General features: G+C 48.3%; 1 protein-coding gene across 2 annotated transcripts in view; it reads left to right on the top strand.

The window, feature by feature from the left end:
* CFAP251 (cilia and flagella associated protein 251) overlaps window positions 1-14,812 on the top strand; it is a 410,814-nt gene that overhangs the window by 351,163 nt on the left and 44,839 nt on the right. For both annotated transcript variants that reach the window (XM_069214923.1, XM_069214922.1), the window contains exon 20: window positions 9,143-9,371. In XM_069214923.1, coding sequence (XP_069071024.1) covers window positions 9,143-9,371 — 229 coding nt within the window. The remainder of the gene's footprint in view (window positions 1-9,142; window positions 9,372-14,812) is intronic.

The following is a 14,812-nucleotide window of genomic DNA, read 5'->3' on the forward strand; positions in this document are numbered from 1 at the left end:
ATTACTATATGTAAAATTAAGCTCGTAATTTGTGAATACCAAAAAATGAAACAGTAAACTTACTCAGAAGTGTACGTTTACCTTTGTAAATCAGGCCCCCAGAGTGTACCTCGAATGAGAGTACCCACAGTATTAAGGATTGTGTCCATCAGGAAACTAGATTTGTAACACCATTTGATTTCAGAAGAACCTAACTCAAGAGCATGGTATTGAAGTCAGATGATGTAGTTTGAAATATACTGTGACTGCTCATTCTTCTCAAGTTTGGAGATTTACACATGAAGTTATTGGATATTGAAGCTAAAATCTAAAAACGAAAATGAAATTGAAGTCCCAGACCTTAAATCCAAGTGGACAAACTACTGAAACAGGCATGTGCATCTGATATTTAAGCGATACAGCTGTGATCTCTGACTGCTCTTCTTATGCATGCAATGCTGTTAATTCTGGATATTGCTAAACGATAGGCCTAGATGAGCCTCGCTCTTCACTCAAACTAATGAATGCTTCTGCAATAGTCTGAAACAATTCATTTTTCTTGAAAGAAAGATGAAGACAGTACATAGAGGGTTTCTAAGTAAGTGAGCATGGAATTTAGTAAGAGTGCTCTAAAGGCTTTGGACTAGTAAGGACTTTATTTATTGTCAGAGACCAGATCAATGACAGCGCCACCTTTTACCCTGTTATCTCAACATCCTCAGCTTCCATAGTGTAAATAACACAGACTGCAACATGCACAGGTTCCAGTAGTAACTTTCATTATTTCACATTGATGAACTGGTACACCACATAATAATCACTCACTGCAACCACTCTGTGCTTTCAACTCAAATGAGGCCCTGTCGTGGTGAAATATAAAACTAATAATAATATGGATTTCAAATGTAGCCTTCAGATGCTTATCACAAGTTATCCATGAGGCTATCTTCCATAAAGGTGCTGCTCAATTAAATCCACCCAATATCATACAAATTATCTAAAATCACCACTGTGACTCAGCCATTCACAAAGGTATGCCGAAAACAGTATGACTTTCCACCACTTATTATGATCACAAGTAAAACTCACTTAAATATCTAAAAAAAAGGGGGAAGGAAAGGAAGACCAGTAGGGAGGAGGAAAGGTTTTGTGAAAATATATGGTACATGTTCCATTACACAAAGCAAATGACACACAGTATACAATCTCTGTATTACATCCTTGAAAAAAAAACAGCTTTAGACAGATTTATCCACTTCACCTGGTCTTGACCTGTCCATCTAGTATTTAATAGAAGCATCAACAGCCTATCCTTGATTGAGCAATGATAACCTCTTATTGGAATAACCTGTGAAATTGCTAACACATTCCTTACTGCCTTGATTTACAATATCAACTTAAGCTTTCTACAGTGTTTTTTACACAATCTTGTATATATTTATTTTCACTTTGCAGAGCACTATACAATCTGCACTAATGTCACTTTAATCCGAAAGAGACTTCTAGCTTGCAGATTCCTTACCTTTGAATCTCCCAGGTATCAGACTGGACCAGGAAACTTTTACTTTAGCTCTGCCCCTGAGTGCCCCATCGGATGGCTTCATTTGGTTCCGCATGGTGTCGTTGGCGCCAGATGTGATGTTGCAGTCACCAGTATAGGCACCACCCTTGCGCGAACGTCAGTTCTTTTCTTTCTGCGCCAGTTAGCGCTGATCCAGATCGAGCTACCCTGCTGTCATATTGTGACAGGCTTTTTTCAGCATTTTTGGCGAATATTTTTCAAAGTGTGTTGAGGATGTCGTCCAGAAAGGTAGGAGTCAAACCATGTGGCATTTGTCACCGCGCCATGTCAGTTACGGACCCTCACCTTGTTTGCGTTTGGTGTCTCGAGCGCAACCAGAATTCGAAGTCTTGCTCAGACTGCCGGGCCATGGCACTGAAGGCTTTGAGGGAGCAGTCCCTAATGCTGCTTGTGGCACTAGCGTTCAACACCGACATTCATGACTCCTCAAAGGTCACCAGTAGCCCCAAGCCCTCTTCATTCCACTCCAGGTCACCAGGACATTCAGGGAAGAGGCACAAAAAGAAGAAGTCCAAGTGGATTTCAACTTCATCTCGTCTGTCGGAAGACGCAACAAGTGAGGAACGTCGGCATTCCAGGCACAGTTCTGCTGAGTCGTAGCCAGATCTGACTCCGCCCCGCCCTCCATTTCCAGTCGCCAGATCAACCGCTGCTCAAGTTAAAGATTTTTACGAGGCCATGTGCCACTTTTGAGTTGGAGGAGGTCCCATCAGGTTCTGTGTCAATGGCTCTGGCCTTGTCACCGATGAGGTTCTCATGGATCCAATTTCAGATCTGGATTGGTGCCGGTCATACCAACGCTACATTCTCCGGTGCCGGTCTCGACGACGACCGGGCCCACTGGCATCGCCAGCCTCATTCTGATCCCAGAGGATCAAAGCCAACGGCGCCCATGGGTGCCAGATCATTGCCTGAGTATTATTTTCAACAGCCAGGCAGAGGGGAAGATTGTGAAGGGTCACTGGACATTTTAGAACACCAGTTGGAGTCTACTTCATTGGAATGGTAGGAGGAACTAGGAGATGCCAGTGGACTGGACACATCTCCAAATTCTGGCTTGCTGTCTCCCCCCTACTGTGGATGCCACATGGAGGAGGGAATATCTTATGCAGTGGTTTTGCGGAGAGCAACGGAGGTCCTTGGCCTCGAATTGACCTCAGTGGATGTCAAGACTAACCTCTTGACAGAAGTGATTCAGCCTGGTGCTTCTTCTGAACTCCTTTTGCCCTTTAATAAGGCACTTACTGATGTCCTGCTAGGAACCTGCTCCAAGCCAACACAGGGGCTCATGTGAACAGGACAATTGCTCGCTGCCATCGCCCTGCACCGGGTGACCCTAGTTTCCTCAGCCAACACCCCACCCCTGAGAGCTTGGTAGTCCAAGCCTCAACTTCCCATGGAATGTTCCCTTCCGCTCCCCTGGACAGGGAATCCAAGAGTCCGGACCAACTTGGGAAGAAGATGTTTTCTTTCACCAGCCTGGCATTGAGGTCAGTGAACACCTCATGCTTATTGGGCCATTTCTCTCACACCTTATGAGATACGGTTGTACAAGTGCTGCCACAGGTCTCAGAGGTGGCCTGGGCCATCCTCTCCCAAACAGTGAAAGATGGGAGAGACACAGCAAAATTCAACATTAGGTGTGGTCTGGACACAACATACTCGCTGGGCAGAGCGTTTTTGTTGATACTGGCCTTACAGGGCCCCATGTGCCCGAGAACATCTGGCTTTTTGGGGGATGTCCAGGCAAACCTTGTGGACATGCCCTTCGACAGAACTCGCTTGTTTGGCCAGAAAGCAGACTTGAAGGACTTTAGGGCTGTGGCCAAGTCCTTGGGCCTCTCGGCGACCCCCGCCCCCTGTCCACAGCCTGCCTTTTGCCCCTTTTTTGGCTATGTGTGCCAGCACGCCACCCCTATGCCAACAATCGTCCTGCACAAGCTTCCCAAGCCATGCGAGGATATGTGTGCGATGCATTCAGACCTAGAGAGTCTGGAAGCCAGAAGTCATCCGCCACCCAACCCCTCCTACATTGATTCTGCAGGACCATGCTTGTCAAGTTGGAGAAAGAATTCAACATCATCTCCTCCACTGGCAGTCCAATACGACGTATGTGTCTTACAGAGCATTCAGAAGGTCTACTCCCTCCCTTTCCAATCCTTTCCTCCCCCAATATCGTCAAAATGGGAACGGTTGGCAGAGGATCACATGACTTTGCTCCAAGAGGATTTTACAGCTCAGTTTCATCTCCCTCGCTGGTGGTCCATTACATAGGATAAATACAGAAGGACTATTCCCTCCCCTTCCAGTCTTTCTCTCCCTCTATCTCTACATTGAAAGAATGGCTGGTGGAGGATCATTTAATCTTGCTCCGAGAGGAAGTTACAGCTCTCTTGGCCAAGGGAGCCATAGAAAGGGTTCCATTGTCAGAAGTACGCAGTGATTGTTATTCCCGCTACTTTTGGATACCCAAAAAAGAACAAGGGCCTTTGCCCTATTCTAAAACTATAGATCATCATTCTTTTCCTCAAGAAGGAGAATTCAAGATGCTCACTTTGGCTCGGGTCTTGTCTGCCATAGACCAAGGAGACTGGCTGCTAGCTTTGGCCCGGCAGGATGCATTATTCCACATCCCCATCTTGCCTGCCACAGGCTTTACCTGTAGTTCAAGGTAGGCCACGAGCACTTTCAGTTCACTGTGCTCCCCTTTAGCCTTACCAGCATCCCTTGGGAGTTCACCCAGGTGATGGCGGTGGTCGCAGCTTATCTGTGCAGATTAGAGGTTTCAGTCTTCCCCTACCTCAAGACTGGCTATTGAAGGCAAGCTCACCCCAGGCTGTCATCTCCCTCCTCCAGACTACGGCAAACCTTCTGTATTAGCTGGGATCACTATAAACGTGCTTAAGTCACACCTGACACTTCCTCAGATGCTCCCTTTCATACGAGCTGTTCTGAACACAGTGCAGTTTCGGGCTTATCCTCCCGAGCAGCAAGTCCAGGATATTCAGGTTACGATACTGATGTTTTGGCTTCTATCCTGGTTTTCGCTGAGACTGACTCTGAGATTGCTGGACCTCATGGCCTCCTGCATCCTGTTGTTGAATCATGTCAGATGGCATATGTGGGCTCTGCAGTGGGACCTGAAGTTCTGGTGGGCACAGCATCAGGATAATCTTTCTCATATAGTCTGAATCTCTGATGGAACTGTAAAAGACCTGCAGTGGTGGCTTACGAACCGCGATTGTGTCAAAGGCAGACTCCTGTCCCTTCCTCAACCAGATTTCACAGTAGTGACATGTGTGTCCCTTCTGGGATGGGGCATCCATCTGGAAAAGGTGGAGATCAGAGGACTCAATTTGCTGGAACGCCCTGTGATCTGGCTCGCATTGAAAGCATTTCTTCCCTCTATTAAGGGGAAGATAGTGCAGGTGTACACTGACAACACCACTGCAATGTGGTAATGCAACAAGCAGGGCCGTGTGAAGTCGTGGATCCTTTGTCAAGTGGCCTTGCATCTCTGGACATGGGTGGAACAGCAGGGCATAACCCTGGTGGTTCAACTTCTTACAGTTTCTCTGAACGCCATGGTGGACCAACTCAGTCGTAGATGCCTAGCGGATCACGAGTGGCATCTCCATTTGCAGGTGGTGCAAGGACTCTTTCAGCAGTGGGGGAGCCTCGTTTAGATCTGTTTGCCTCCGAAGAGAACTCATAATGTCAGCAGTTTTACGCATTCATTTCCAAGGGGGCAATCGCTCGGCGTAGCTTGTAGTAAAAAAAAAAAGGAGTACAGGCCCTTCTGTACTCCTTTCCACCCATACCACTTCTGCCTAGATTTTTCAAGAAGATCAAGAATGACTGGGTCCAAGTAATCCTTGTGGCTCCAGATTGGGCACGGTGAGTCTGGTATCCCAAGCTTATGAAAATTAGCATAGAACCTCTAATAAGGCTGCCACTTTCGGGAGGATCTTCTGTCGTAGGAGCAGGGGATGGTCCTCCACCCGAACCTGTCAACTTGCCTTCATGCATGGAGATTGAGCGGCAACAGTTGACAGCCTTCAAGCTTCCTTCCAAAGTCTGTAATGTTATTCTGGCAGCTAAGCGTTCCTCCACTAAAACGGTATACACCTGCTGTTAGCAAAAAAAATATATATATTGTACAGAGAATTCTATAGATCCTCTTTCTGCTTCTCTATCTGATATTCTTCTTTTTGTTCTATATCTTCGCCAACAGGGCTTCGCTCTGGGCACTCTTAAGGGCCATTTGTCTGCTCTTTCTACTTTTTTCCAGCTGCCTGACCAACTCTATTTATTTAAGTCCACTATTGTAAATAGGTTTCTTAAAGGGCTTTTACGTATGTTTCCACCTTCGCCCTTCATTATGCCTCAGTGGGACTTGAACCTGGTTCTTAAATTCTTGATGTGTGCTCTTTTTGAGCCACTACGTAAATCTGGGTAGGAAATATTTGTCCGCAGCCCACCGCCAGGGTGGTATGGTTGGGTATCTATTCAAAGGTAAGGAATCTGCAGCTAGATGACTCTGTCAGATGAACAAGTTAATTAACTTTAGTAACGCATTATCTGGTAGAGATTCTATGTAGCTGCAGATTCCTTACACCCACCCATGCCTTCCCCCTCTGCAAACTAATTTGCTAGGGTTAGGGTGATCCCTTTCAGGGCTTTAGTTTGGACATACAATCATCAGTTCATTTCATGACTCTGCGCTCCTTGCGCTGAAAGTCATGAAAAAAATAACTGGCGTCTGCGCTCCTGGGTGGTGCCTATATAGGTGACCGTAACATCACATCTGGTGCCAACAATGCCAATGACACCACGCGGAACCGAATGAAGCCACCGGACGGCGCAGACAGGGGTACAATTCAAGCGAAAGTTGTTGATCCAGTCTGACGCCTGGGAAATTCAAAGGTAAGGTGTATGGAGCTAGATAGAGTCGCTACCAGATAATGCATTACCGAAGGTAAGTAACTTGTTCTTTTATGCACCTGTAAAAAATGATATTAGAAGTACACAAATGAAAACAAGAGAGAGTTTTCTAGTGTAATTTTTTCATCAATCAGTGTATGAATGTCAATGTTTATTGATTCCATTAACTCGGGTTTAATATGCTTGGTAACACCACAAACGAGTCCCACAGGACCATTGTTATGTATATTATCCTTGAATTTGGCCAATAGACCAATATCTGACTCCCAGGCCTTGGCTGAAATCCAAAATTAGCCTTGGCCATAATGTTGGGAATAGAATAAAAGTGACAGAATGGTCAATTCGCTGGCCTGCAAACAACTCTAACCTAAACCATATTCAGCTAATAGCTCACACATCTCCAAAAATCTCTTTTAAGGTTGGTCTTCACATTGCTTGAAACTTTGCCAACTTTTAGAGCAGCCAGTCAGCCTTTGTTAGGTATTGTTTGGCCTCATCCAGATGCCCCTTTCCATGCCATTGTACAGGCTGATACTCTCTTTCTCACTGTATGACAAAGCAGCTATTAAGGGACGTCAGCTAACAGTAGAACTTAGTAGAGATTGTGGGTGTTCTGCTTGTGGGATGATGTAACCCTTTAACCATGATAGTCTTCTCATGGGAGAGCCAGCCGATCATCACCGTGTCCATTTATACCTGGCGAGACATGTAGCTATCCTGCAAGAGATACACTTGACCAAACAGGAGGAGAGATGACTATAGGCTAGGTGGAGAGGACAGGTCTTTTATGCCATTTACTTTGCATACTCCATGGGCATCCTCATATGGGTGGTGCTCTGAGTGCTGTTTCATCCATAGTGGCAGATGGCTGCCTTGGAGGGTAGATACATGTGAGTTAGTGGAAAGTGGGACAGCTCCCCGATATACATACTAGGGTATGTCCCCCAAATTCAGGCCAAGCTGCGAACCTACGCTTTCTTAGGGATCTATGGAAGCAGACACTCGCTGAGCCCCTGGAGGTGGCAGGAGACTTTAACTGTGTGGCAGACATTTGACTGGACCGCTCATCCTTGTAGTTGCATGGTGTGACTGCCCAAAAGGTAGTGGAACAGCTGCGCAATTTGCTGTCTGATGGTGGCTGCTGGACCATATGTTGCCCACGTGGTCACATGTACCATCCAGTATCTGGGTGTTCAGGTATACTGGGACTCGGGGACATTGGCAAGCACAACTTGAGTTGGGTGGTGGCCTCGCTCCGTGGTCTATCGGCGGACATTGTGGCGCTGGTGAAAATGGTGGCATTTCCATGTCTCATTGATGTGTTTGCTAACTGCCACTAATACTACCCCGCAGTGTTTGTGCAGCTGGCTGTCCGAGTTGATCTAGGCTGTGGGGCCCACCGCGTAGCAGGCTTGATGACCAGCCCCGAGTCAGACAAAGGCGGAAGCAGGCTCATAGGCCTGGCACTAACACTGGCGATAGTGATGCACCAGCGCTTGGGCCTTGCAAATGGATGTGCGCTGTGGGGTGAAAGCGGAGGACGATGTGCTGCGGCGGCTCCACTGTCAGGCAGGGTGAGCTGCCCACATCAAGGGCTGACCTAGACAGGTGCCCACTCTCAAAATGCGGCAATGGAAGCGGCACCTAGGGGTCGCTCCAGTGATGGATACACAGGATTTGGACGAAGGCCCGCGACCATAAGGAACTCGAGGGGCCGGAGCAGAAACCACACCGAGGCGCTGAGCAAAAGCGCGCCAGATGGAAGTGGCTGGGGAACGGAAGTGGCCTCCCCGCAAAGCAGGCACCCTGCCCCCCCCCACTTTTTCCAGCCCTGTCGCAAGTGGGGCACAGGGTGGAAACAGAAGGGGGGGCAAGGAAGGAGCGATGGCCCATTGGGGCCGAAGCATTTTAAAACAAAGTATCCAAACATACCCCGAAGGCAGAAGTGAGGTTTAAAAAGGAGCTGCCGGCACAGAACCCCTATGCATATCCAGGGCGGCCAGGCAGCAAATCAAGAAGGACCAATACGTGAGACTGATTGGAAGCAAAGGAGTGAAAGGCATGTAACAGGAAATTTATCGTCAAGTACAAAGCGATGTATGACACAAACGTACCAATGTGAATCACAAGCCCAGGGTCTTTAACCTCAGGGGAGATATCGCGTTTATGACAACCTTTAATTGCTTATAACAGTGATATGACATAATGATTTATGGCCCTTATAAAAGCAGGGCGGACATGCTGTAAACCAACATTTAATAAAACTGTGGCCAACATTCTCCAAACAAAATAACTGACTGTTGTATTATAGAAGTCATTGCGGGAATTGGCCTTCTGGAGGGGTTTTGGAGTGGACAGATAGGTCTGGGGCATTCCATGGAACAGGATCGCGGGGGCACTGTGCAGCGCGTCAGTTACAGTTCTGCCAACCCTCCCACTGCTTGCCTCAATGCACATGGACACTAGAGATCAAAGCACGCTCACCCATAGTGAGGTGAATGCTAACTGCATGACTGGCCGCAGTATAGGTCCACAAATTGTCTTTTCAGTGGCTTTCCGTTATGTATATTGTATATTGTAAATTGTGAAGAAAGGTAAATGAAAGAAAAACACTGACAGTCTTCTCTTACCCTGTAGATTGAGGACATGCTAAACGAAGTTAAATTCAGCGAGTATGTGAATACTGGAAAGCAGGTGACGGACATCAGTCTTGGCGAACTGCTACGACTCTACTGTAACCATCGCCCAGCGTTTGGCATTTCTATGGCTGAGCTGCAGCAGGCATTCAGAGTGCTGGGTGTGGAGGACGAGAAGGGGGAATGGGCTGTGGATCGAGGGGAGCTGCTTCACCTGCTTCAGACTCAGGGTGAGCACCTTTTGTTTCCGCACAGATGAGTGATGATATTGGCCTTTGACGATGCAGCACTTACTGCCGACCTAGCGATTAGGCCAGAGTGAAATGTGTGTTACGTGGGACAAATCTTGTTAAATTCACGTATTTCTTGTTTTCTAAATTCGTGTTTTTTTCTCATTCTACAATTACACTAGTTCTCAGACATTTCCACCCGTGGAATACTTGTTTGAACAGAAAGTGTCTAATGTAAAGTGCAAAACCCCAGCCAAGAGACATTTTCTGCTCCTCCGGGTATCTAATATGAATTGTATGCGAGCTATGCCCTCAAAATGTTCATGCGAAGTGTCAGCCAAGTACTTTTTGTGTAAATTTTGCAAGAAATGCATATTTGTAAAACATATTTTAGCAGCTTTGTCAGCCCCTCGTGTTAATGGAAACTACATCAATACAGAATAAAATATTTCTGTGATGGAAAACCATGTTTATTTAAAACCTAATAGATTATGATCATCTCGATTTCCAAATTTTGTGATTGGGAACAAGAAAATTTAGAAACTAAAAAACTAAATTTTGTGTCTACCGTGAATTCAGATACATACACAGTTATTAATGTGGAAATCTTGATGTTTTAAAATATTTTTGAAATTCTTCTTAGAGTACCCAAGAACCACGATTTTTTTTCAGCAGCTAGACCTTAAAATCTATGAAGTTGAACGTCAAACTCTCTCCAAGATCGGTTGTCAGGTTCTCTCCCCCCAACAAAAAAAAGACTTTGGGAAAAATTGAAGAAAAACTCCTTTTTGGAGCATAGATTTTCAATAAATTCAACAAATTGGTTAAAGTCATACAATTTAAGATACTTTTCAAGACAAACTATTGCTCCATTTTGCCATCAGTTTAATGCTGTGACAGGCCCAGACTTCAGATTCTAAACCTTATTTATTTATTCTTGTACCTCTTGTAAATTAGTGCAAACAGCAAAAGATATTTCCAAACACTTTTGTTATCTACGAGTTCACGGGTACTTCCGTGGACCATGCATACTTCCATGGACCATGCAGCTAAAGTGCCTTGATATATAAAGCACAGATTGCTAAGCCTGTTTCCATACTTTCCACACATTTAAAGCACCATTGCTAAACCACTTTAACCATTCTCCCCCAAAATGGGAAGATCTTTGTAGGAAGCTAGCTCTGCATATACTATATCAAAATGAGATATAGGCCCTCATTACAACCCTGGCGGTCAGAGACCGCCAGGGCTGTCTTGGAGTTTGTACCGCCAACAGGCTGGTGGTACAAACTTGGGCTTCCGCCGGGGTCGCACCGCCGGGACCAGCGGTTTCCCGCCACTTTTGTCCCAGCGGTTGTAGTCCCCCAGGGCAGCGCTGCCCAGGGGATTACGAGTCCCCCCTCCTGCCAGCCTTTTCATGGAGGTATGAACCACCATGAAAAGGCTGGCAGAAAGGGGATTTGCGGGGCCCCTGCACTGCCCATGGTACTGGCATGGGCAGTGCAGGGGCCCCCTGCCACGGCCCCATGGAGCTTTTCACTGTCTGCATAGCATAGCAGACAGTGAAAAGCGCTACCGGTGCAACTGCACCGTCGCACAGCCGCAACACCGCCGGCTTCATTTGGAGCCGGCTCCCGTGTTGCGGCCGAGATCCCCGCTGGGCCGGCGGGCGGAAACCAGGTTTCCACCCGCCGGCCCAGCGGGGATTTCAAAATAGACCCCGTGGGAGTGCGGCTGCATTGGCGGCCGCCCAGCGGTTTCAACTTGGCGGGCGGCGGTTGCCCCCGCCAAAGTTGAAATGAGGGCCATAGTGTGCACAGAATCCAAGGCTTCCCCAGAGACTTGACAGGGGCTGAAATAGATAATACTAATGCTCTATTTCTGGTAGTGTGGTCGAGCAGTTAGGCTTATCAGAGAGTAGTGCAAAGAATTTGTTGTACACAAACAGAAAATAGAAGAAGCACACACTCAATGACTTAACTGAAGACCAATGGTTTTTATATTGTAACAATATATTTTTTAATTTATTTTTAGAACCATAAGATTCAGGTTGCGAGTAAGTATCTTAAAAGTTTCGTATTTCACATAAGCATCAACAGTACTTTGTTTGAAATAGGTAAGTAATACAGTTCTTGAATTATTGGCAAAAAGCTATTTAAAAATGGACACTGCAATTTTCAAACAGTTCCTGGGGGGAAGAAAAGTTAGATCTGTTTACAGGTAAGTACAGCACTTACAGTTTCAATCTCTTGGTTTTAGGAAGTCCACCAGTTGGGGTTTAAGTTAACCCCAAACACCCACCACCAGAAACACGGGGCCGGCCGGGTGCAGAGGTCAAAGTTGAGCAAAAGTAACGTGGGCTCTTATGGAGACCGGGCTACTCGGAATCCGGTCATCCAGCAGGTAAGTACCCAGACCAGGGGGGATTAGAAGAGCACTGGAGGGACCACAAGTAGGTACCAAACACACACTCTCAGGGGCACATGGGCGGCCGGGTGCAGGGTGCAAACAGGACATCGGGTTTCCAATGCTGGTCTATGAGGAGAGCCCAGGGGTCACTCAAAGCCTGCAGACGAGGTTCGGGGGAGTGTCTCAGGCACACCACTGGTCAGACAGGGAGGAAGGCCGCCTGCTGAACGATGAGGCACTGGGGGTCGATTCCTCCAAGGTCTGGAGGCTGCGGGTACAGTGTGTTCTTTAGGCATCAGATATTTTCATCCGGAGCTCGCATTCAGGGGGGTCCTTGGGATTTCCTCTGCAGGCGTTGCCGTGGAGGGGTGGGGAGGTCATCCCTCTCTTGCTGGGTGGATCACCTGGACATAGGCTGTGGGTGTCAGGTGCACAGGGGTTAGGACTCGCGCAGCTGGAGTGAGATGGGAGTCCTTAGTTGTAGGTTCCTTCAGACAGAGCTGCTGCCCTGGGAGTTTTTGGTCCTTTTCGGTGCAGGGCAGTCCTCTGGAGTTGGCAGAGGTCGTTGGGCCCGCTGGACGTGTCGCTGGTCTGTTTGCAGGTTATTTGAAGCAGGAGACAGGCCGGTAGGGCTGCGGCCACAGAAGTTGTCATCTTCCTTTTTCTCTGCTGGGGGTTTCAGCTTAGCAGTCCTTCTTCTTGTAGGTCATCAGGAATCTGTTGAGCTGGGTTCAGGGAGCCCCTTAAATCCTAGATTTAGGGGCATGTAAGGGGTCAGGGGGCAGTAGCCAATGGCTACTGTCCTTGAGGGTGGCTATACCCTCCTTGTGCCCACTCCCTTTGGGGAGGAGGGCACATTAATATCCCTTTTGGTCCCTGTCCTTCAAACCAAGATGGAGGATTCTGCAGGGAGGGGGTCACCTCAGCTCTGGACACCTTAGGGCTGACCCTGGCTGGGGTGGTCACTCCACCCTGCTTATCCTAATGTTCCCGCCGGACTTGCCACCAGAAGTTGGGCTTTATCCTGGGGGCGGGCACCTCCAGTAGCTGGAGTGCCCTGGGGCACTGTAACCCAAGGCTTGAGCGTTTGAGGCTCACCGCCAGGTGTTACAGTTCCTGCAGGGGGAGGTGTGAAGCACCTCCTCCCAGGACAGGCTTTCTTTCTGACCACAGAGTGCACAAAGGCACTCACCCCATGTGGCCAGAAACTTGTCTGAAAGTGGCAGGCTAGCACAGACCGGTCAGTCCTACACTAGCAGTTGGGTTAACATACAGGGGCCATCTCTAAGATGCCCTCTGTGTGCAGTTTTCAATAAATCCCACACTGGCATCAGTGTGGGTTTATTGTGCTGAGAAGATTGATACCAAACTTCCCAGTATTCAGTGAAGCCATTATGGTGCTGTGGCGTTCGTAATGACAAACTCCCTGACCATATACTTACTGACCTGGTCAGTGAACTGCTTTGCCTCCGCATAGCTCCACGTGCAAGTGGAAGCCCTTCCTGACTCGAACTCTGACCTCTTTCAGAAGTTCGAGGCCCTCCTCCACTTGCAGGCATCTGCCTGCTCCTCATCCCTGTGCTTAGTGTGAGAGCTCTGCTCTTCTGCTGGGCTGTCCTCTACCTCTTTTCTTTTTTCTCCTCCTTTTCTTTTTGTGTGCTATTGTGTGCCGTTTTTTGGTGCCTTCTGCTTCGGCGCTTTCCTCCTTCTCTGCCCCTTTCCCTTTTTTCTTTAGTGTGCTGTTCTCTGCCTTTTTCTCTTTCTGTGCTCCTTTCCTCGTTTTTCCCCTCACTCCTCTCATTCTCTCTCTCTCTCTCCTCTCTCACATACTCCCTGTCGCTGCTGCCCCTGCGGGCCCGCCCTCCTCAGCTCTTGTTTTCCCCCCACCCCTGCTGCCCCCGTGTCCCAACCCCCCCTCTTCGTGCCATTTTCCGCTCCTCCCCCCCTCCCTACTTAATGGCTCCTGAGTGCCAAAGGCGTGCCTATAGAAAGCCCGTCTGTGCCTGTCCGCTACCAGCGCCAAGACCCCTGGACCTCTCACCCACCACCGCTACACACCAGCAGCACTCATCTGACTCAGCCCAGGACACAACATCAACTGCAAGCAGGCATCTCCAAGCAACACCAAGGGACCCTTCACCTGTCGCCACTGCAAATTCACCAGCCTCCGTCACTCATGCTCACCCCGAGGACAAACAAAGCAGAACACATCCTTAGATGTATCCTGATCAACACTCACTCCATCCACAGGCACGCCATCAAACTTTGGAACCTCATCGACACCACATCCCTGGACGTCACCTTCCTCACAGAAACATGGCTTAACCCCTCCTTGGCTCCAGACATCGCCATCGCCATCACCATCCCAGACGGCTACAAGATATTCCGAAGAGACTGAACGAACCGCCATCATCCACAAAGAGTCCCTACGCCTAGCCACCAGCACCAAAGACTCCACTACCAACATGGAACTCCTCCACTTCCAGATTGGAACTAACCCTAACACCACTCTGCGGGGCACCCTCATCTGCGGGCTGCCCCCCTTTCTGCGATACCATCGCTGACCTAGCCTCCACCCACGCTCTCACATCCAAGGACTAAGTCCTACTGGAGGACCTCAACATCCACCTGGAAAACCCAAACGACCGTAACTCCACCACTCTGATCGAAAACCTCGGACTCAAGCAACTCGTCACCACACCCACTCATTCGGCCACTCACACTCTGGACACCATTTTCTCCACCAGCAACCACGTCTCCGTCCGCCACACCACCGAACACCATTGGACCGACCACCACTGCATTAATTTCTCCTTCAAAAAACCCATTGGTCGACTCCACACTTTCCAACTTCCCTGCAGGAATTGGAACAAGGTCACTGAAGCCAAGCTCACCGCCATCCTCAACAAAACACCCCCCCAAGGCCGACGCCAACACTTCTGCACACAACCTCCACAAATGGATCACCGACTGTGCCAACACCCTCACCCCCCTCAAAACACCCCACTACAGAAGCACAACCAAGAAAGCAA

Source organism: Pleurodeles waltl, chromosome 11 (assembly GCF_031143425.1).
Source record: "Pleurodeles waltl isolate 20211129_DDA chromosome 11, aPleWal1.hap1.20221129, whole genome shotgun sequence".
Taxonomy (NCBI): domain Eukaryota; kingdom Metazoa; phylum Chordata; class Amphibia; order Caudata; family Salamandridae; genus Pleurodeles; species Pleurodeles waltl.